This window comes from Diprion similis, chromosome 6 (assembly GCF_021155765.1).
Source record: "Diprion similis isolate iyDipSimi1 chromosome 6, iyDipSimi1.1, whole genome shotgun sequence".
NCBI lineage: Eukaryota > Metazoa > Arthropoda > Insecta > Hymenoptera > Diprionidae > Diprion > Diprion similis.
Genome location: NC_060110.1, coordinates 23,740,929 through 23,760,702, shown reverse-complemented (window position 1 = coordinate 23,760,702; position 19,774 = coordinate 23,740,929). Strand labels below are relative to the sequence as shown.

Sequence of the window (19,774 nt, the reverse complement as noted above, 5' to 3'; positions counted from 1 at the left end):
TTAGGCATGGTGATTTGCGTACAATTTCTCGAACACACGGTTCACCCAATAACCGTTATAATAGCGAACTGGATTCGTTATATGACAAATTTAAAAGTTGTTCATACACACATATACAATATATATACACACATGCAGCAGCCGTTAAAAGATGCACAAGTTTTGAGATTGTTTACACATCAAACACGTATACACACATTCACGTGTGCAATTGACGGCGACGATCAGTTTTTACGCAAAAACAGGTCATGAAAAACAATCACTTTCGTACTCGCACACTCCTCGTGAGTATTTTACTACACAGCTGCTTTCTGACCGATGTAGGCTACTTGACTGCCTCGGATCGCGTCTTCGGAGGACGCCTTCCCTGACGATGCTTTCGCCCGCAGTCTCCTGCCGTTTCATTGGGCGCGGTTTGACTGGTTGTTGGAGTGGAAGTGGTGGAGTCGTTTCGAAAAGAGTCGCGGTCACGTGACACGACTACGTTACGCAGGTTGTGAAACAGGTGAACCCCTCCAGTTCCGCTGCCCGTTGCGTCGTCTCCCCGTTAACGCCAATATGCCGCCAGGTAACCGATGCCTGCGATGCGCCGTCACCTGAATCGCGTCCTGTGTGCGTCGTGACGTAGAACTACACCTACGCTTTGTTAGCGAAGGTGCGGAACACTGTGACGTGACGTAGTGGCATGGCTGTTCGGTTACCTGAGCAGCTATACCTGCAGCGTTCAAAACCACGCGCTCTTTTCAAAACTTGACTCGGCGCGCTGCGCGTGCCCAGCCGGTTTTTAAATAAACGTATAACCACGTTGATAAAGAAGATTCGAATGACCCTCAACGGACTAGCTTATCAACTGACAGACTTTCGTATAGATTCATACAGGGCTCTTTGAAATGTATAGAGTATCACGAACTTGATTATAGAGGAAAGATCCGAGCCAAAATACGTTTACGATACGTACTCATGCAGATGAAAGGGTACATGAATAGATGAATGATATTTTTTCTGTCTCTGTACGTGCTCGATTGGTAAAATCACTTGCATTCGAATTTGGTGCATTCGAAATGGATATCGAATGAAATGGCCGGATGGAAAAAGGCCTTGTTGCTCAATGTTTGAACAGATCGACAGAACTGAACCATAGTAATCCGATTTCATTTACAGGGAATGTTATCGGTGAGATGGAATTTTATAAATACCAAGATGGATGTTCAATACGTATATGTATAATGCCAAGAACACACGGTTGCTGGAAACGTCTAAATTTGAAAGATTACATTTGTAGACGGAATAGTAGGTAAAGGTGGTTGGTACTGGGTAATTATTGTTACGCTCTGAACAGCGGATCACTAACTTATCCTCAACAGCAACTTCAATCCAAACATGAGCCTGAAAAACACAAACTTGCGCTTATGGTTTTTCGTGTCACCGATTTCTGGCCGCGCTAGGACACGAAATAGGTTTATTGAAGTAATTTATACGGGGCAGTTATCGACGCACAATCACAATAGTTGCCGTCAGTAGGTAATACAGACCATAGTTTCCATAGCGAAGCCCTTATCACAGATAACGTCATATTTACTAAATTTCCATAACATTGATAGTTTAAAAGTCTGCTACCAGGTGATACATCGCCTTGTCAGCATCGCAGATAAAATTTGCGATTTGATCGTTTTCGCGTAACTTTGCGAACACCGTAAAGTTTCAAGCGTAACTACACTTTGAAAAGTTAAATTAGACGCAACGTGCACAGAAACCTAAAAAAAAAACCTTCTGAAGCGACAGTTGAAATGGAGTGAGTACAATAAATTCACCGAGCATTTATTCAACAATTACTCAAACAGTCGAATAATATTCGTTAACCTAATTAGCAACTTGTTATACAGTATTACTATCATTTACTTGTAAACGATTATCCCCAACCTCTTGAGATTTTACCCTGACCGCCTAGATACCGGTAATAGAAATATTCGTTCACACGAAGCTGTTATGTTAAGAACAGAACTCAAAATTTTCACACTAAATTCAGAAAATGCTAACATACGCTGCTATAATCCTTTCTTAAGGGGATGTCCTGGTCGATTCTGACGTTGAAATAAATAAAGAAATGGCATGAATTCTACGAATTTACTATTGCGATTTCGTAGAATCCGTGCCATTTCTTTATTTCTTCCTCAAATGAAAACCTATGGTAGTGTTTTTCTTCAGAATTATGTATAGATTGGGGCTGTCAAGCCCTTTTTCGTGTTTGAGATACGTGGACTTCGATATCCGAAGATTATACGTCAGCGTCGAAATTGACCAGGACACCCCCTAAACCCATATTCGCATTACTGTATTGTAACTTTACTCAAGAGCATCCACGACGATTCATGCATAGTTGCGAAAACACGGATAATGTTGCTGTGAATCGGGTTTCGCATGCACTTGCAAAATTGAATAATATAAACATTACCAGCCAATAGTGAAAACCAGTGTATCATGCATTTCATCTGGAGCCTCAAAGAAATTATTGTTTGTACAAACCAACTTGTTGATTATTTTATATTTTCAATTCTGACATGCAGTTGGTAATTAAATTTTAATACCGTTCACAAATACTTAGTACATTGTACTCAAAATTTCATGCAGAAATTGTAATTGTTATGCTTGACAAAAAACTAGAAAAATAAATAAACAATTGTGTCATACAAGACTGCACTATATATATATTGTTTACCCGTTACATTATCAAACAGTTTTAACCATTATCATTAAATAAACCCAATTTACAGAGCACTAGACGAGTGGAACAGTGATGAAGACGTGCAGAGTAATACTCAGGCGATACATACTCAGAGTTATATACGAGGTGGAAGGGGACATACTTCGAGCTATGGTGACCGGGGATCGAGAAATGGTCACAGATCGTCTGGTACAGATTATTAGAGTAATCTCACAGTAATTGATTATGCAATTGAAATTACCGAAATTGATAGATGGTACATCTTACTACATTTAGTATCTAAGTGAAAGGACTAAAACGATCATTTTAATGCAGATGACAGAAACTGGAGAAGTAATAATGAATCTCGAGGTGGGGGAGAACAAGGAGGGGCTCGCGGTCCGAAAACGGAATGGCATAATAGGAACAACTCGAAATCCCAAGGACTTGATATATCGATAGATTCCACCAAGGTTGGAAAGCTTATTGGCAAAGGAGGTTGCAAGATTAAAGAGTTACAGGAACAAAGCGGAGCTAGGATTAATGTACGTAACTACTAGTTTAAATAATTCGTGCTATAGTTCCGATAAGTTTTTTATACACAGCTTGTAAAACACAAGTTCGACTTTGTAGTTGTTGCAGCGTATCAATTGGCAATAGACCAGCTGAATTAAACCAACTATGTTTCCTTTTTTTCCATTTCTTGTTTTGCAATTTATATGTTAAATCATTTTAAAGCATATCAACTGCATTATATAATTAAACTTCTCCAGTTTTACCTCATTCTGCTTTGCCTTCACATTTTTACATAGATTGGCAAACCTGAAGATTATGTGAATACACCAGTGACTTTGATTGGCTCTGAGGAAGCACAACAAAAGGCTAAGGCATTGATCGATGAATTATTGACTGAAAAACCACCGTCATCACTGCCACCAAAGGTCAGCTCGTACTCCAACCCTGACGAAAGTGAATTCGTAAATTTCGATTGGTCCAAAGCCAATAATGACTATGTAAGTATTTTCTGCCAAAACACTGTATTGTATAGTAGGTGATTGAACTGACTTTGCTACATTATGCTGGTATAAAGCCTCTTTCCCGAAATCAATTTCTCATTTCTTACCATCAGGAGAAATTTCAAAAAGAAAAATGGGCAAAATGTCCAGAACTCATTAAGAATTTTTACCACGAAGACCCAGATGTCGCCAACATGTCCAAGGAGAAAGTGGCTCATATTCGGAAGATAAACAACAACATTACAGTTCGTAAGGTCTTTCAAGAAATCGAGGAAGATGGTCAGGAGGGCAACGATGACCCAACAATACCCAATCCTGTTGAAACTTTTGAACAAGCCTTTCAGGTTGGAGTTATACTTTGATCAGTCGTACATCTTTCATAAATATTGAACTAATGTTTTCTGAAAATTTTTCACTCATCATTTGGTTCAGTATAAATATTTTTCGAATGTTGCACCTTTTCAGGATTACCCAGAAATTTTGGAAGAGATACGAAAGCAAGGATTTTCTAAGCCGAGTCCCATACAGTGTCAAGCATGGCCAGTTCTTCTAAGTGGCAAGGACCTCATAGGAATTGCCCAGACTGGCACAGGTATGAAACTGCACAGTATACTATTTGGAACTCGTAGTTTATGGCTGATATCGTGCTGAAGTCACTGGATACTATCCTAATGGAATAATTGTTTTTTTTTCATTTCAGGAAAAACACTTGCATTCCTTTTACCTGCTCTCATACACATAGAAGGTCAACCAATTCCACGATCACAACGTGGTGGACCAAACATTCTTATAATGGCTCCAACAAGAGAGTTGGCATTACAGATTGAACAAGAAGTCGGAAAGTACAAGTATCGAGGAATTAAAGCGTATGTGCCAATTCAATATTTCTTTCAATTTCTTATTGTCCCTTACGCAACTAGTCCAGTCCATACTGTAGACAAGATAAACAAGGGCTTAACCCTGTTATTTGCAAAATTTCAGCAGACACAAAAGTTCTCGACTTACTCATAATGGTTGAGAATAAAAAAGGTGATAACATCTGTCAATTTACGATTACAACATTCTTTGGTTGCAGGGTGTGTTTGTACGGAGGTGGGAGTCGGAAGGAACAGGTCGATATAGTAACACGTGGAGTTGAAATAATTATTGCGACACCTGGAAGATTAAATGACTTGGTCCAGGCTGGTGTTGTAGATGTAACAACTATTACTTATCTCGTACTTGACGAGGCAGATCGTATGCTTGACTTAGGCTTTGAACCACAAATCAGAAAAACTCTGTTAGACATCCGTCCAGATCGTCAAACTATTATGACTAGGTAACGTTGTTCTATTTGCCACTTGAAATTTCTGTAATTATAATTGCAAAAAAAAAAACAAATTCCTAGTCAATGGGTAGCAAGTTTTTACACTAATTCATACGTAATTCATTGTACTTACATTTTCATAGTGCAACTTGGCCACCTGGAGTCAGACGCCTAGCCCAATCTTATATGAAAGACCCGCTTCAAGTTTGTGTAGGATCGCTAGACTTAGCAGCAGTACATTCTGTGATGCAGACAATTCTCATAGTAGACGAGAGCGAGAAGACAGAAATGGTGGGTACAGTATTTCGTTGAAATTATTGCAACTTGTTGAAAATATGATTCAAGTTTGGAGGCGGATTTTAATTTTACCCTTTCACCGTTCGACGCAGAAACATTGTGAAACAAAAAAACGTCGAACATACATACTAGGCTGTAAAAATGAATTGAGCTATGATTTAATTATTCTGTAATGTTTCGCGATATTGTACAATGTGAACATACTCAATGTTGAAACATTTTTTCCACAGTTATATGACTTTTTCCGTAATATGGGCCCTGATGACAAAGTTATAGTATTCGTTGGCAAAAAGTCACGTGTCGATGATTTGGCTAGTGATTTGGCACTGAAAGGTATCCTGAGTCAGAGTATCCATGGTGGTCGTGAGCAGTGCGATAGAGAGCAGGCACTTGAGGACATCAAATCTGGGGAGGTGCGAATTCTGCTTGCTACTGACGTTGCCAGCCGCGGTATAGACATCGGTGACATTACGTGAGCAACATTCGATTTTTTTTCAATTCATGTATTGCAGAGGGTCACTGGTTAACTATTCTTTTGACCGTTTATTTACCCAACTATTTTGCTTGTAATTTGACAGGCACGTGTTCAACTACGACTTTCCACGAGACATAGAGGAATATGTTCATAGAGTAGGCAGGACAGGGAGGGCTGGTAAAACAGGCGAAAGCATCAGTTTAATGACTCGAAGTGACTGGTCACACGCTAAAGAACTTATCAAGATACTCGAGGAAGCTAATCAGGTCATTGAATAATGATTTATACCATACATACAGAATATACGCAGTGAAATGACTTGGTAGAAGTGGCCGTCAAGTGATAGTCGTGTAAAAAATTGCCATGAACATCCCTTGGAACTAATACAGCAGTTATATTAATTGATTTTTATTCTTCAGGAAGTACCTGATGAAGTGCACAAAATGGCTGAGCGATACGCAGGATGGAAAGAAAGACGGGCACAGGAGAAAGATCGTGAACGCATGGATGCCGGCGGTGGTGGTGGTTATCGCGGTGGAGACAGAGATAACGGCGGACGGTCAAGATGGGGCACAGGACGAGAAAATAGCGGAGGTGGATTTGGCGGTAACAGACGAGGCGGGAGGGGAAGTCGCGGAGGTGGATGGTAGAACTACCAGCCTTTTTCCCCGTCGTTTCTTGAAAAACCAAAGAGTTGAGGCTTCAACGCGGCGTATGTGCAGTAGTGCACGTATATATAAGTAAAGAATAAAAGTATGATCTAAGTACACATATACGTGCATTCGTTCGCATAGGATTTTTCTATTTTTGATAATATTCGGTATTTAAATAAACGAGTAATTATTACCTATATCGAAAAAAATTCCTTGATTACAGTATTACGTTATATTTTACTAAACGTCTATTTTTCACGTTCTCTACTTACTATTAATTGTTAATTATATTGTTTATTTTTTTTCCTTTGTGGCAGCTTTCAACTGTTTAATTGCGGGGCATAATATACTTTTGTGCAGTTTTATTCGATCTTGCAGCTGATTTGATATACCTCAACGAAATTAGCATAATGGTTCAGTAAAAGTCTTGGAAAGTGTACTGTGATTCAAATATTTCCAACCTCGCCAATGTTACTTTTACACCATTGTCATTATAATTGCTTGCCACTTGTATTCATTAATGGAGCAGAAATGGCCAATTTGTTAGAAGATACTTTTATTACAGAATTATGTGAATCAGTGCCAAAATCTCTGAAAATCCATTGCTATTAGTACTCCTGGTGATCTTATGCATAAAAATATATGTATCGCGTTACAATTCGAATGAATACATGTATTCATGGTCGTACTTTAAGCACGACTACTAGAGGGTGTACCTAAATATGTTGAAAACTAACAGGTTCCTACAGATCTTTCGAAAAATTTCGAATTTATCCTAGATCTGATGCATAGAAGTAGTTTAATGCACCCTAGAATACAAAGAATTGTAGGAAAATGGATAACTTCATACTGTATTAACGTTTTACATTTTCCATATTCAAAATATATTTACATAATACGATTCAGTTCATTTAGTTTCATAACCAGTCATTTATCAAGCCAAGATACAGCCATTATAGATGCCGTGGGTACGGACGTAAGTGCTGTTTCAAAACTTTGCTTGTAAATATACAGCAGGCAAAACATCTCCGTGCTCAGAAATTGAAAATAAAACACAGCCATAGGTCAATGTCATTTATTTATTTATATCCTGTGTCAACAATACTGAATTGTTGCAATTTCAAAAAATATTACAGTGACATTCGAATAATTTAGATATAATTATATGGTTTGATGCAAGCGAAAACTTAATTATACACTTTGAAACATTTAGTATTGGTGTACTTTTCTGCAAAAGCTTTACCTCCGGGGGTTGGTATTGAGAAAGCGATATCATCCATGGATAGGACATACCCAAAATAGAAGTTGGCCCTGTGAATGTAATAAATCCAATAACTTTATGTAGAACGTCGACAGCATAATTGTCATCAGTATTTCTAAATTATGACACCGGTAAAATGTGTTTAATATGCACGCTATTAGTCGAAAGAGTGTAAATGCCTGTTACTGAGAGTTCTTCTCTTAGACTGCCATTGAAGAAAGTCATGCAGAAACCACCATGATAGTCATTGAAATATCTGGGCCAAGAAATTTTTTTCCACCAACTTACTTTTCAACCGACAGGAACGTAACAATTCCTCCGGATATTTAATTCTACAAGTGCATATGATAATTCAGTGAGAGCTCACCTTAGAACATCCACTAATTTCGTTGCAATTCCCTGTTTCTGATAACTAGCAGCTGTCCATACAACTTTAACACCGCACTTGACGGCAGAGCTCTGCAAACTGCAGCAATCGATATTTGGTAAATCAGGAATTACGCGATAGCCCGTCGTCACATGTTCAGCAACTAACACGCCAATGATCTCTTTTTCCCTGATATACAGGTAGATCTGTAACATGAGAATCGAGCTTAGAATGTCAGTACACTTTCTAGCATTATGAAAAATAAATTTATGGCGATACGCCAGTAATTGGTGTACCTTGTCATTATGGTAGTCAGAAAGTTTCGAATCTGCCAGTCCTAAATCTCTATCAATGACTGCTAAAATCTCTGATACTTTTTTCCAGCAATACTTAGGAGCTGAGGGCTCAACTAAGATAATTCTACTAGAGGTATAAGTATCTGTAGCCACTACTCGTTCATGCTTCCAACCCTGGAATATTAACGAAATTTATCAAAATAATCTTTACTTGAAATTGAGTTGTTCATAAAAAATGTAGCAATTACATTTTTCTTTAACTGTGGATGTGTATTCCTTCCTAAAGTACAGTTGAATAATAATAATTATTCCAAAACAAAAGGATCGGAGAACGTACTTACAGGGAATTTTAATATCTTTATACTATCGTGATAATTTTGATGAGAAATTTCATCACTGGGATCTCCTATTTGATAAACAACCCCACATTCAGGGCACTGAGTTGCACCAAACTGCTTCTGGCCAGCATCGAGTTGATATTGACGATCATCTTTGGCAGCATTTTTGGCAGATAATTGCCAACCTGCAGGTCTCTTGGTTCCACGGCCGACATTTTTGGATGTTTCTCTGTCAGATAAAAGCAGAAAGAGAAGCTTTACAAGATGCTTGTAAACATAAAACTCATTTACTTACATTAGGCTTTTGGTCCTTGCGAAGTCCTTGTTGAACAGAGGATACAACTTTGTTCCTTTGGTTTGATGAGAGTTATCAAGGTTGCTAGAAACCTTATCAAGTTTAGAGGTAGGGCCACAAGCATCCTTTATGTTCATCACCGATGTCATGCTAGTGAGTTCACTGGCAGGAGACATAGTCATACCATTCGGCATGATTGAAGACTTTAATGGCGATATCGCATATTTTTGTGTGCTTATCAAAGGTTCCATTGTGTCATACTCATCATCCGCCCAATCATCTTCCAATACCTTCAAAATGTTATCAACACTTGTCTTATCTATGGGGACTCCGAAGTTAGGATCGTCGACTGTTAGATCATTGGCATCTAATGATAAATCAGAAATTCTGGCTTTCTTGTGGGGGTTTTGCCTTTTCATAAATCGATGTGGTTGTAGCTTTACTTTACCATGTGTGACCTGTAATTTTATCGAATCATTAACCGTGACAGTAGCCAGAGAATTTCTTGATACGGTTCTATTAGTCTTGAAGAACTTTTTTCCAGTATCAATTTCCGGGGATGCTGTCAATTCTCTTGATGGGTGCACGATGCATTTCTCTACAGAATATGCATCATGGATATTCATCAAAGTGTTGTCCATATTTTGCGAGATGTTTTCAACACTAGAGTCAGCGAAAAACGTCTCAATCGAGGTGGCAATGGGAGAAACATTGTTAGCATTTTCTTTCTTAGACCCATCAGTCTGTGAGACATGTTTTTTTACTCTCGGCTTCCTTATTCTATGACCAATTCCGGCATTGATTTCACCATGCTTATGTCTCTTGGTTGATCTCCCTCGATAGTTTTTGTTAGGTAGGCTGCGCCTTTTTTGCCCACGACGAACTTCACTTTGTTCAATACTCATCGGGGACTCTTGTTTTGGTAAAACTTGAGGTGGTGAGGAGCTGTAGAACACTTTTGTGCTCACTTTGAAGTCTTTTTGCTTCTCTTGGAAGAGTGCAGCTCTGGCCTTTGGAGCGGAAGTACATTCATCAGCCTTAAATAATTTCGCTGAAGTTTGTATAATTGCATCACGGGCAGTTCTTTTCAATATATTTTCTTTGCCATCTATTGGCGAGGAGTTTCCTGCTGTAGCAGCGAGGCTATTCAAAGACTTTCTGTGATGTAAGCGTGGCAGTGCAGCCTCTTTGCTAACCGAACCCAGAGGTGTAATCAGCCTTCTAACCGGGCTATCCTCCTTATGAGGTGTTTCAGCAACAATGATGGAATCGAGGATTTGCTGATTCTGAATTTCCTTGCCGAAAGTCTTTCTCTTGGGAGTTTCAGTTATCGATTCGTTCCAAGCTGAACTCTTGCCAGAGCATTTGGGAGATGTCGGCGGAGTTTCTTTGCCTGTTTCATTCTCATCACTAGTGGGAATCATTGGTTCTGGCAAAACTGGACAAGTCTTGCGACGTTGAGAATATCTCGCCGATCGGGTCAACGTTTTGAGGACACTGAAAGGAGACGACGGCGCCGCATTGGCCTCGTCTTGGCCCATGTTTAGCATCCCCATTTCCCACAAATTAGAGTCTAACGAACCAAGACTTACCAAAGCCGCTGCGGCGGATCCAACCAGCGGAGAGGTAAGCGATTTACCAGGTGAATTGGTCGCACTACTTGGCGTTGCATCGCTCAGTGCCAAGGGAGACATCGGGCCAAGGTCTGATTCATCCCCGGAGTTTCCTCCACTGGGACTCGCTGTTTGGGTGTCCCGAAACAGGGTTCGCTTGCTTGAACTATTTCCCGAAGTGAAGAGTCGCTTCTGGACTCGTCGAGGTGTATTATTGAAGACTTCCCCGAGCCCGACGGAGCTGCCGTCGCCGCCCGCGGACATTCTCTTATCCCCAGGGTTCCGTAGAAAAACAAATATTGATGCAAGTTTACAGGTTACCGAAATATTGCTCCGGTCTTTTCAACACGACGCAAATCAGTCAATGGCCGATATTTCGACGGCAGTAGTTGTTATTCCGACAGTTCAGGTCTGCGTTTATTAAAACTTCCATCGACTCGCGTTCTCGTTGAAGATGAAAAAAGCGGCAGGTGTACAAAATACTGTTGAATCGTCGCTGATCGTGGCTTATCCCGCCTATTCGGGCGCGCTCAAACTTGCGAATGGTACCAACGTAACGTGTTGCCAGCCCGCTGTTTGAATTTCGCCCCACTACACACGACTGTGTATGTGAAATATTGGTAAACTATGTGGACTTGAGTACAGAATTTAAGAAGGTACCGAAATTCAACCTAATTCTCACGAATGAAACCGTTTCCTGCGACTTTCTTATTTATTTCAATAAAATGTATCGTAGAAACACGGATTTACGTAGAAATAATATCCGTAGTCAGCTGCGATAACATAATATGTATTCCAATCTTGCAATGCATGATGGGAAATGTGTCAAGCGGTCGCGCCACCACAAGTGTGTCAGGCACACTAACCGGCAACTAAAGTATTTTCATGCTAACTCCGATAATAATGAAATATAATTTTGCATGTATTATTTTTTCTTTTATTAAATAATTACTTTGAATTCCTATAAATAATTTTAACTATTATCAACACTTTTATAGAACTATGGTAAGTATTACCATGATAAATGTTGCCATTGATAATGATTAGAACGCTGATTGTTTATAATGATTGGTGAGTAATTAGGGTATATATTTATTTCTATCCGTTTTTATGGCGAAAGCAACATTTTTTAATTTGTGGAAATTATTTCTCACTATAATAAACAATAAAACTCACCTGTCATTATAAACAATCAGCGTTCTAATCATTATTAGTGATAAGGTTTATCATGATAATACTTACCATAGTTCTATAAAAGTGTTAATAATAGTTAAAATTATTTATAGGAATTCAAAGTAATTATTTAATAAAAGAAAAAATAGTTGACACATTTCCCATCATGCATTGCTGGATTGGAATATCTATCGCGGTGGCCAGACTGCACGGACGGCTGATTTAAACTCGCGCATGCGTAGTTCTTGTATAGTTTCTAGTAGATTGATTCTCAGTCACTGATATATAGTATATATATATCAGTGATTTTCACGTATCGCAACCCCAGGGCTGTGATAATATTTACATCAGTGTCACGTTGACGGTTTGAGGTTAAGGAGTTCGTTGCCTTTCCTTCGACGTAAGAATGAAACCAGTAAAAGAACTCTGAATATACAGACTCGAATGATGATACATGTGCAAACTGCCAATTTGCTCAGCGATAACCGCTTGCATAAATAAATCGGGAACCTTAATTTTTACTGACTGCCACGATATGGCAAATCGTGGAAGAGGTAGAGGCAAAGTCTCTATGTCCATTAATGTAGAACAATTAGGCTTTGGAAGAGGAGAAGCGCTACCGGGTCCAGTTCTGCAACCACCGCCAAAGTACCCTCCTTTGGATTATAAGCCTATCCCTTTCACAATAACAGACCAGGATAACTATATGCTGGAAATAAAAAGGGATTACGCAGAGTTTCTTAGAGATACTCCAAGCTATGTACAACCGATCGTTGTTAATAAGGACATTGAGCGTTACTCAGATTGGTTTCAAGACATGATAACTGAAAAGACAAGCTACGAGGAACAATACGACTGGACTGTGATGCCAGGTGAATTAAAACCCAGGAATAGTAGTCATAAGCGCCGTCGGGATTCAAATGTCAAAGAGCCAGCTAAGAAGAAGAAGAAAGATGTTGACGTCGAGGTGAGGTTGAAGGAACTTGAGAAAAAGGAAAGTACTCAACGCGGTGACGTCGATGACGATGGAAAAGAAGGAGATGGAGATAACGAAGATGATGAAAAGGAGCCAGAAGAACGTCCTGAAGAAGAAGAGGAGGAATTAGACGAAGAGATGGATGATGGCACTGACTATGTCAACAGCTATTTCGACAATGGAGAAGGCTTCGATGACGAAGATGACAATTTGGATGACGGTCCTGTATATTGATACAATGGATGGGTTACAGCATTTACAGTCAATACTAAACGAACTTTTGTTATGATCAGTTTTTCATGAATTGTGGTATCAACCAAACTAAAGTATCATTACTGGAATTGTGTTAGATACGATTGTAATTAGAATTCATAATTTATATTTCGTGATGATTATAACCATTCAATGTAATTGTGTTATAGTGCTACCAAATGAATGAAAGTATGTTTTTATAAAGACTTTTATTCTCTTTTTCTTTAGAAGTCCATATTTACACAGTATAAAATTTTTGTTGACGAGCCTGGATGTATAATTCTTTTCCAAAATCACCAAATCAATTCAAAAACTCACACAAATCGAATTGGTAATTACGAGGTCCTATATCCTGCGCATCATAATATGCGAATGATTCATAAGGTCCTTAAGGCTGACTATCTTCAAGAGTCTTTCATCACATTCAAAATTACATCAAATAAATTAATATTACTCATCTTTGGATCAATTCAATTCATCTGAATAATAGTTTGTAACTATATTTTTCAAGTGATTCATTATTGTCATCAATGTCCTGATTGCCAAAGATGAATAACACTTGAGATGAGTGAAGATTGTTCAGTAAAAACTGAATTAAAGTTTCGAAAACAAAGTGTAGTGTGTACTTATAAATGTATGTCAAGCAGAGAAAACCTCTGCATGTACTTCTAAAACTTGTCACCTGGAGAATAACTGTGAACAAGTCCGTATAATTAAAATAGGAACAATGTTGTTTCCGCACGGAAACATTATTTATTGGAATCAAATTCAAGATTTAAAATCGGTGGGGACGCTGCTGTGAGCAAATTCACAGAATTTGGAGATTGGTTTTGGACAATGGGTGATGAAACAACTAGCTTTTCTTCATTTCGTGGATCTTGATTTTTGAGAAACTGGCACGTTATCAGATACCAGAATACCTGTACTAAATTGTTCAACAGCCCTGTAACAAAATAGAATTACAGCTTACCAGAATTAGTTAAAAGTTTGCATAACTGATAATAATCACTAATGTAGAGGCAAAACTGGCATCTGCACTTGACCAAGTGTGCCTGACGAGATTACATCTAGTGTTCAATTGATTTTCTTAAAATTAAAAGACATTCCGAGATACTTACCGTTAGTAACAAAGATACCACCAACAGTAGCGCAAAGTTTAACCAGGAATCGAAAAATCGAATCTCTTTGTTGTGTAACTTTGACTTTCAAAGCACTCATATCGTACTTGAAGAAAATTCCAGGAATGCCATGCGAGCCTTTATGATGATCAATGGGTCGCTGGTGATCTTTTACACTGTACTGATAAGTCTTGTACGACCGCAATAAATTTCTGACATCCGTGGGAACTACCTCCACAAAGTACTGGTATAACATCATACCTGGAAATGACATGATAAAAGCTTAGTATCCAAATTATTTATTTGCTTTCATAACAAAACACTACGCAGACAACAGATAGATAAAAATTATGTTCTACATTTTAAAACGCTGAGAACTGTATAATTAGATAAAAAAATAGTAAGATTTCAAATGCGTTCAGAAATTGATGACAAATTTGTTGTTCTTTACTGGATGACTTAATATCTTATTTAAAATACGATCGAACCATGATGTTATTACATTGAATAAACTATAATCATATTAGATGAAAAAACTCACTACGATCGCTTATTTTTTCATCTCCCTCAAGTGGATGTATAACACCAGGACTTGGTTCACCAAAGGAAAACCTGTTGATTCTATGTGTAAAGTTGTAATCACGTTCTGTCATAAAAGCAGATATATGAATATGTCCTCTTGGGAGTGACAATGATTTTCCTGCAGTGATATGAAAATTACCAGCGACCTTATTAACGTCTAAACTTCCATATATGCGGCAAGCATCTGGAGTGTGGTTGGGGTAATTATTTCTGAAATAAAAATGTAGAATTTGTTATATGTGATCTTCTTGACAAAGTGTGTTTCGACTTGTCATGGGATTCAACTTAGATTACATACATTTAATGATATCAGAAAAATTATAATTAGATGCAGAAATGAGAAAATGTAAGTTGGTACCGTTTTGGCATATCACTTAGTAGTGACAACTGATTAGACTTCCATAGAAGCTCGTGGACAGCATGGTACTCTTCTCTTAGGTATGAATTCATGTATTTGAGAGAATCGAAGTGGTTTCGTTGTTCAGGTGTCAGTTCCCACCACGTGTCCTCCTCTTCCAATGTTCCAAACCCCATCAAATTTTGATTAGTAGAATCGAGTATATCGGCGCCCACGCGACTGCATGGCATTGCTACTGTTATGTCAATGTTGACTTTTAGTTTAGCATCAATGAAGTCATTGTCAGGCTCAAATTTGAACTGCAGACGAGTGTCAAGAAAATATTGCGTCTCTGCTATCACCAAGTAAGCTATGAGGCAGAAACTCAACACTGAAACTGAGGAATGATTTTGTTGTTTGAATACACCCAACACATGCTTTAATAAAATGCTGTATTGAGTTGCGCTCCAAATCACTTCAACTTATTAGACAGAAAAATTTTTCACAATCATAAACAAACTATAGACATTATTAACACCGATTTACTTACATGTACCACCAACTGCAGATTGTTTAACATAAGTGTCAGGTACTTTGGGAAAACCATCCAGTTCTTTGACGGCTTTCAAGTTAATTATTCTTTTTCTTAATGTTGCCATGTCCACCAGGAAGGGTCGCAAATAAAATTACATTCATACACAATAACTTCGTGATAAGGAAACCCGAAATTATAATCCTCAATGGGGAATATAGCGGTTCAAATTAAACATACTTTAACTTGGAGGTTATGCACGAGTCGTGGCAACCTGTCAGTGGTGTCTGTTTTCGGAAATTGGATGTGGAAACCAGCGGCGGGTAATTTGAATATTTAAAACGATGTGAAACAGAAACTTCAACAATCTGGAAAAAAGAAATACACAACGAAACGTATCGACTTACTTTGATTTAGTGACAAATCCGGTATATTGACATAGAGTAGGATATAGAGTATGGGTTAAAATCAGTGTCTGTATCAATTAGAGAAAAAGATGTATATAAATTTATTGATTAACAAATATGCAATGCTCACGCGTCACCATCACAATCATATAATCGGTATTTAATTACATTAAATAGAGTTTACGTTTACTGTCTATGTCTAACTTTAATTTAATCTGATACTCGTATAATCTTGGAGAGTTAAGAACTAGTCAGCGATGCCATCAACAGCTCCATTTTATTCAAAAAATTTTTACCCTCCATTTTGTCCCACCTAACTTCTTTGAATGAACCTCCCAAGTTCTCCCACTTTCGCTCTCTCACTAATTGTCCGGGAAAGAAATCCTTTCTTGGTGAATGTGCTATTCCAACTTGAACTCCAGTCTGTGGCTCGCATCTGACTGCAATCATTCTAAGTAGGAAAATTTTTTTGTTATATTGATTTATGTCTTTTAATCTAAATTGTATTTTAATTTTTTGACTTTGAATACTGAACAAGCATATCGAAGTCCCCCACCTGTCTCCTATAGGTGATGCTAGTATGCAGCTACTGGCATTACCAAGCAGTTCGACAGCCCCGAGTCCCAAATGAGAACTATTAGCCAAGAACTGCCAGCCCATACATTTGGCCAATGCTTGAACAGCTGTTATCTGATGTTGATAGATCTGAAATTGAGATTGAAATAGAGGTTTACACGTGTATCCTTACACCACTTCAATTTAATTAAACTTGAATGCGGTTCAATGAAATTTCCAACCTGACAAAAAATGAGATCCCGTAACTCCTGAGGTTCGTAGCTCATGTGCATCACTCGTCCATCCCTGCACACGCATTTCAGAGACTTCTCACCCACGTGCACAACTAGCGACGTCCGACAAACGGTGTCGTATCCGTGCGTCAAAATATTAATCTTGACACATGACTGGGTCGGAGAATTGAGGGCATTCCAGTGTGAAACTATTAATGGGTCTTTAACTTCTTTTGCTATTGTGTCCAAGACGTACTCTGTCCGTAGCCGCATGAAGAAATGTTGAGCTTGCTGAATGATCTGCTCCAGCAATGTTTGGCTGTAAATTGATGAAAAATCAATGTAGATGCTAGTACAGTTTTTTCAAATTGTACTCATGATGCCAATTCACCTTTTCGTCATCTCCAGTAGTTCATATCTGTCTGCAGCATTTGGACCTGCTAGACAGCGTCTTTTACTTGGACCTATAGGACCTGAAGATGGATGGGGAAATGAATGATGTGTGTTTTTGTGGTGAACTTCTCGTAGTAATTGATGCAACGAGTGTTCCAGTACATGGTCATGTTCTGTTTTGTGTGGCGGTGGTGCCGAAGGTTTCTTATCATTGCCTGTGCTGTGGCACAAGCCAATAATAAGTTGTATGCCTGGGAGAACCTAGAAGTTCATTTCATTTTAATGAATAACATTTAATGTCCACCTTCCATTTTTCTAGAAATACATTTCTTAACATAGTCTACACAGTATTTCCTAGTTACTTGCCGGCAAAGATTTTTTTGACATTTGTCCTTACCGTCGCCATAATCTGATTGCCAACAACCATGTGAGGAATAGGAGCTCGTAGATGTACAGCTTCCCTTGCTAGTTGACTAAACAATTCTTTACAGAATAGAACATTTTGAGCTGCTTCCAGTTTCTGTTGCCAGTGCATGTCTGCGTTAGAGCTATTCGTGCCACCGTTTAAGAGGCTGATATTGGCACTGCACAAATCCTCCTGGTCTGAAAAAATCGTTTAAGATTTTTTTTTTCATATTTTCGTTAATACACTGCAAAGCTTATGTCGAAATGCCAGAAAAATTTATTACCCTTTTGACAGAGAACTTCAATGTACGCAACCCCTTGCAGTTCACTAGGTATGGTAACGCGAAGCGCTGAAGGATTAACCTTGGAATTTGAGGAAGGATGTGATTGCGAGGGTGTGGAATTTGATGAGCTGCTAGAATTCGGATTTGGCGATGCGGGTGGACTGCTCCAAGCCTTCTCTTCCTCCTCAGCTTTTGTCACCTCAAACATTCCTGTCTGCGTATACTTGGATCCAGCTAGAATCGTGAAATACCGGAATTATTTGATTAATTATCCAGATATATTTGCTTGAGTACAATGTACATTGTTCAAGATATTTTAATATCTCGTTTTCACTGCTTCAATGTGAATTGTAATTTAAAATACCTGTGCGGTAGCTAAGATCGCCAATAATAGAATTAGAAACTTTTTTGAGCCGCCAGTTCTGCCTGAGTCTTAAAAGTTCGATATGGAAATCAGGAGTCGCTCGACTTCTAGCCAATTCATTTTGGCAATTTCTCAACCTCTCCGCACCAAAAAGAAGCACCTGTCCAGCACCTGACAGAGCTTTTTTTCTAGCATAGACTTGCACCATAGGTTTAACGTCAGGTACTTCTTGGGGTACAGGATCTAAAACCATGTACTTTTTTTCCTTGACTATTGAAAGAACGTCAGCTAGAACGCAAACTTCTGTGAGGGCGTTTCTGCAGAGTAATAATTTTTTCAAATTGGATTAATTGTTTTAATGAGAATTCGGTCATTATCCCAATATTATAGGCCCAGTATTGATTCCTGACCTTAATTTATTTCTTACACTATCCCAGGGCCATAGGGACGACTGAAAGGCTGCTGGATCCTTAGAATCATCTTCACTTTTTTCTCCGTTCTCAGGTGGTTCCTTTTTCACCTCATCACCATTAGATTTACTAAAGTCGATTTTTTGCGCAATCTTTGCCAAGTTTTCAGACAAAGTGAGCGGCCTGGAGAAATATTGATTTTTATTAGCAATTCAACTGTTTTAGGGTATTGTATCTCATTTTTAACATTTTTTGACCAGTTTTACAGCTTTCCAGGCTAGAAAAATCTGTGTTCTGAATAAATGTCGCTCTGATTATATGTGAAAAATGTACATAGGCCGTAAGATGGGTGAATGACGTAAAAGAGTTATTTTTTTGGGTTTTGTCGGATAGAAGTTTCATTTTCAGATTTGAACTAGCAGAAGATTGAATTTCGATTTCTTTCGATCTTCTACATTAGCCAAAGACATAAAAGTTTCGTAAAAATGTACAATAACCATTTTTTACGAACACCCTGAATGAATCTGACAGCTGTCACATGATTGTTTTTTGTTTTTTTTTTGCATAATATACGTATTATTTACTCGGATATAATTCGATCAAGAAAAATGAATCTATATTGCAGTATGTAATAAATAATGGATCCTCATTCTGACCGGTTGGAATTTAAGAGACGAACTAGAGTATTTTGAGGTTATGACAAGATCAAGTACAATAGCGTTCGAAGTGCCATTGTACGAATGAACCAATTTGAAGATAATTAAATGAATTATAGTTTACAAGGTTCCTTACGCCTGATATATCTCCTGTCCATCGTAGGTAATTTCTTGGATTTGATTTTCTATCGGTGCTTCGACTGATATATTCACAGAATACGCCATTGTTGTTTTAAAGTGCTAAATTTGTAAACTGAAGTATGTCAATTGTCAGCGGCTAGTTCGATAGATCGATTGAATTATATGAGACTGCGATAAGATTGTCGAACAAGTGTTTTTATGCGCTTGTTAGTCAATTATTTTATTCGTATCATGCGTGGTGTCATCATCACCGACATTCCTTCAATCTTCAGGATTTTAAATCGTTTCGATAAATGCATACGCACCACTCATACGCACTCCTGCGCTCATAACCCAAT

General features: G+C 38.3%; 5 protein-coding genes across 5 annotated transcripts; 2 read left to right on the top strand and 3 right to left on the bottom strand.

Annotated features, from left to right (window-relative positions):
- Positions 1-1,725: 1,725 nt before the first annotated feature.
- LOC124407399 (probable ATP-dependent RNA helicase DDX43) lies at positions 1,726-7,349 on the top strand. The gene is made up of 12 exons (XM_046883507.1): positions 1,726-1,792; positions 2,772-2,911; positions 3,038-3,246; positions 3,514-3,714; positions 3,831-4,061; positions 4,183-4,309; positions 4,418-4,583; positions 4,793-5,035; positions 5,167-5,314; positions 5,551-5,792; positions 5,899-6,061; positions 6,215-7,349. The coding sequence occupies exons 1-12, from the start codon at positions 1,788-1,790 to the stop codon at positions 6,443-6,445; spliced, it is 2,106 nt and encodes a 701-aa protein (XP_046739463.1). The 5' UTR covers positions 1,726-1,787; the 3' UTR covers positions 6,446-7,349.
- Positions 7,350-7,527: 178 nt separating this feature from the next.
- Positions 7,528-11,150, bottom strand: LOC124407398. Its single transcript, XM_046883505.1, has 5 exons — positions 9,006-11,150; positions 8,714-8,939; positions 8,373-8,546; positions 8,077-8,282; positions 7,528-7,759 (listed from the first exon to the last, which is right to left on the bottom strand). Exons 1-5 carry the CDS (start codon positions 10,880-10,882, stop codon positions 7,636-7,638), a joined length of 2,607 nt encoding a protein of 868 aa, XP_046739461.1. The 5' UTR covers positions 10,883-11,150; the 3' UTR covers positions 7,528-7,635.
- A 968-nt stretch (positions 11,151-12,118) lies between these two features.
- Positions 12,119-13,143, top strand: LOC124407402 (DNA-directed RNA polymerase III subunit RPC7-like). The gene has a single exon (XM_046883510.1). It carries the CDS (start codon positions 12,246-12,248, stop codon positions 12,999-13,001), a length of 756 nt encoding a protein of 251 aa, XP_046739466.1. The 5' UTR covers positions 12,119-12,245; the 3' UTR covers positions 13,002-13,143.
- Positions 13,144-13,598: 455 nt separating this feature from the next.
- LOC124407401 (endoplasmic reticulum-Golgi intermediate compartment protein 2) lies at positions 13,599-15,810 on the bottom strand. Its single transcript, XM_046883509.1, has 5 exons — positions 15,607-15,810; positions 15,078-15,453; positions 14,679-14,929; positions 14,138-14,398; positions 13,599-13,962 (listed from the first exon to the last, which is right to left on the bottom strand). The coding sequence occupies exons 1-5, from the start codon at positions 15,713-15,715 to the stop codon at positions 13,769-13,771; spliced, it is 1,191 nt and encodes a 396-aa protein (XP_046739465.1). The 5' UTR covers positions 15,716-15,810; the 3' UTR covers positions 13,599-13,768.
- A 262-nt stretch (positions 15,811-16,072) lies between these two features.
- LOC124407400 (mediator of RNA polymerase II transcription subunit 17) lies at positions 16,073-19,624 on the bottom strand. The gene is made up of 9 exons (XM_046883508.1): positions 19,432-19,624; positions 18,640-18,822; positions 18,230-18,546; positions 17,866-18,099; positions 17,574-17,779; positions 17,175-17,437; positions 16,793-17,102; positions 16,552-16,700; positions 16,073-16,446 (listed from the first exon to the last, which is right to left on the bottom strand). The coding sequence occupies exons 1-9, from the start codon at positions 19,518-19,520 to the stop codon at positions 16,236-16,238; spliced, it is 1,962 nt and encodes a 653-aa protein (XP_046739464.1). The 5' UTR covers positions 19,521-19,624; the 3' UTR covers positions 16,073-16,235.
- Positions 19,625-19,774: the final 150 nt, after the last annotated feature.

Bases quoted from the DNA above. Each gene is read 5' to 3' on its own strand.
- LOC124407402 (XM_046883510.1), top strand. From the start codon at position 12,246: ATGTGCAAACTGCCAATTTGCTCAGCGATAACCGCTTGCATAAATAAA.
- LOC124407400 (XM_046883508.1), bottom strand. From the start codon at position 19,520: ATGGCGTATTCTGTGAATATATCAGTCGAAGCACCGATAGAAAATCAA. The intron at 18,100-18,229 runs GTATTTTAAATT...TCACGATTCTAG, and splicing joins CGATCTTAGCTACCGCACAG to CTGGATCCAAGTATACGCAG. The intron at 17,438-17,573 runs GTAAGGACAAAT...ATGAACTTCTAG, and splicing joins GCAATCAGATTATGGCGACG to GTTCTCCCAGGCATACAACT.
- LOC124407399 (XM_046883507.1), top strand. The intron at 2,912-3,037 runs GTACAGATTATT...ATTTTAATGCAG, and splicing joins AAATGGTCACAGATCGTCTG to ATGACAGAAACTGGAGAAGT. The intron at 4,584-4,792 runs GTATGTGCCAAT...CTTTGGTTGCAG, and splicing joins AAGTATCGAGGAATTAAAGC to GGTGTGTTTGTACGGAGGTG.
- LOC124407401 (XM_046883509.1), bottom strand. From the start codon at position 15,715: ATGGCAACATTAAGAAAAAGAATAATTAACTTGAAAGCCGTCAAAGAA. The intron at 15,454-15,606 runs GTAAGTAAATCG...ATCATTCCTCAG, and splicing joins ATCTGCAGTTGGTGGTACAT to TTTCAGTGTTGAGTTTCTGC. The intron at 14,930-15,077 runs GTACCAACTTAC...TTTTTATTTCAG, and splicing joins CTAAGTGATATGCCAAAACG to AAATAATTACCCCAACCACA.
- LOC124407398 (XM_046883505.1), bottom strand. From the start codon at position 10,882: ATGTCCGCGGGCGGCGACGGCAGCTCCGTCGGGCTCGGGGAAGTCTTC. The intron at 8,547-8,713 runs GTAAGTACGTTC...TTAATATTCCAG, and splicing joins TAAAGATATTAAAATTCCCT to GGTTGGAAGCATGAACGAGT. The intron at 8,283-8,372 runs GTACACCAATTA...CTCATGTTACAG, and splicing joins CTGACTACCATAATGACAAG to ATCTACCTGTATATCAGGGA.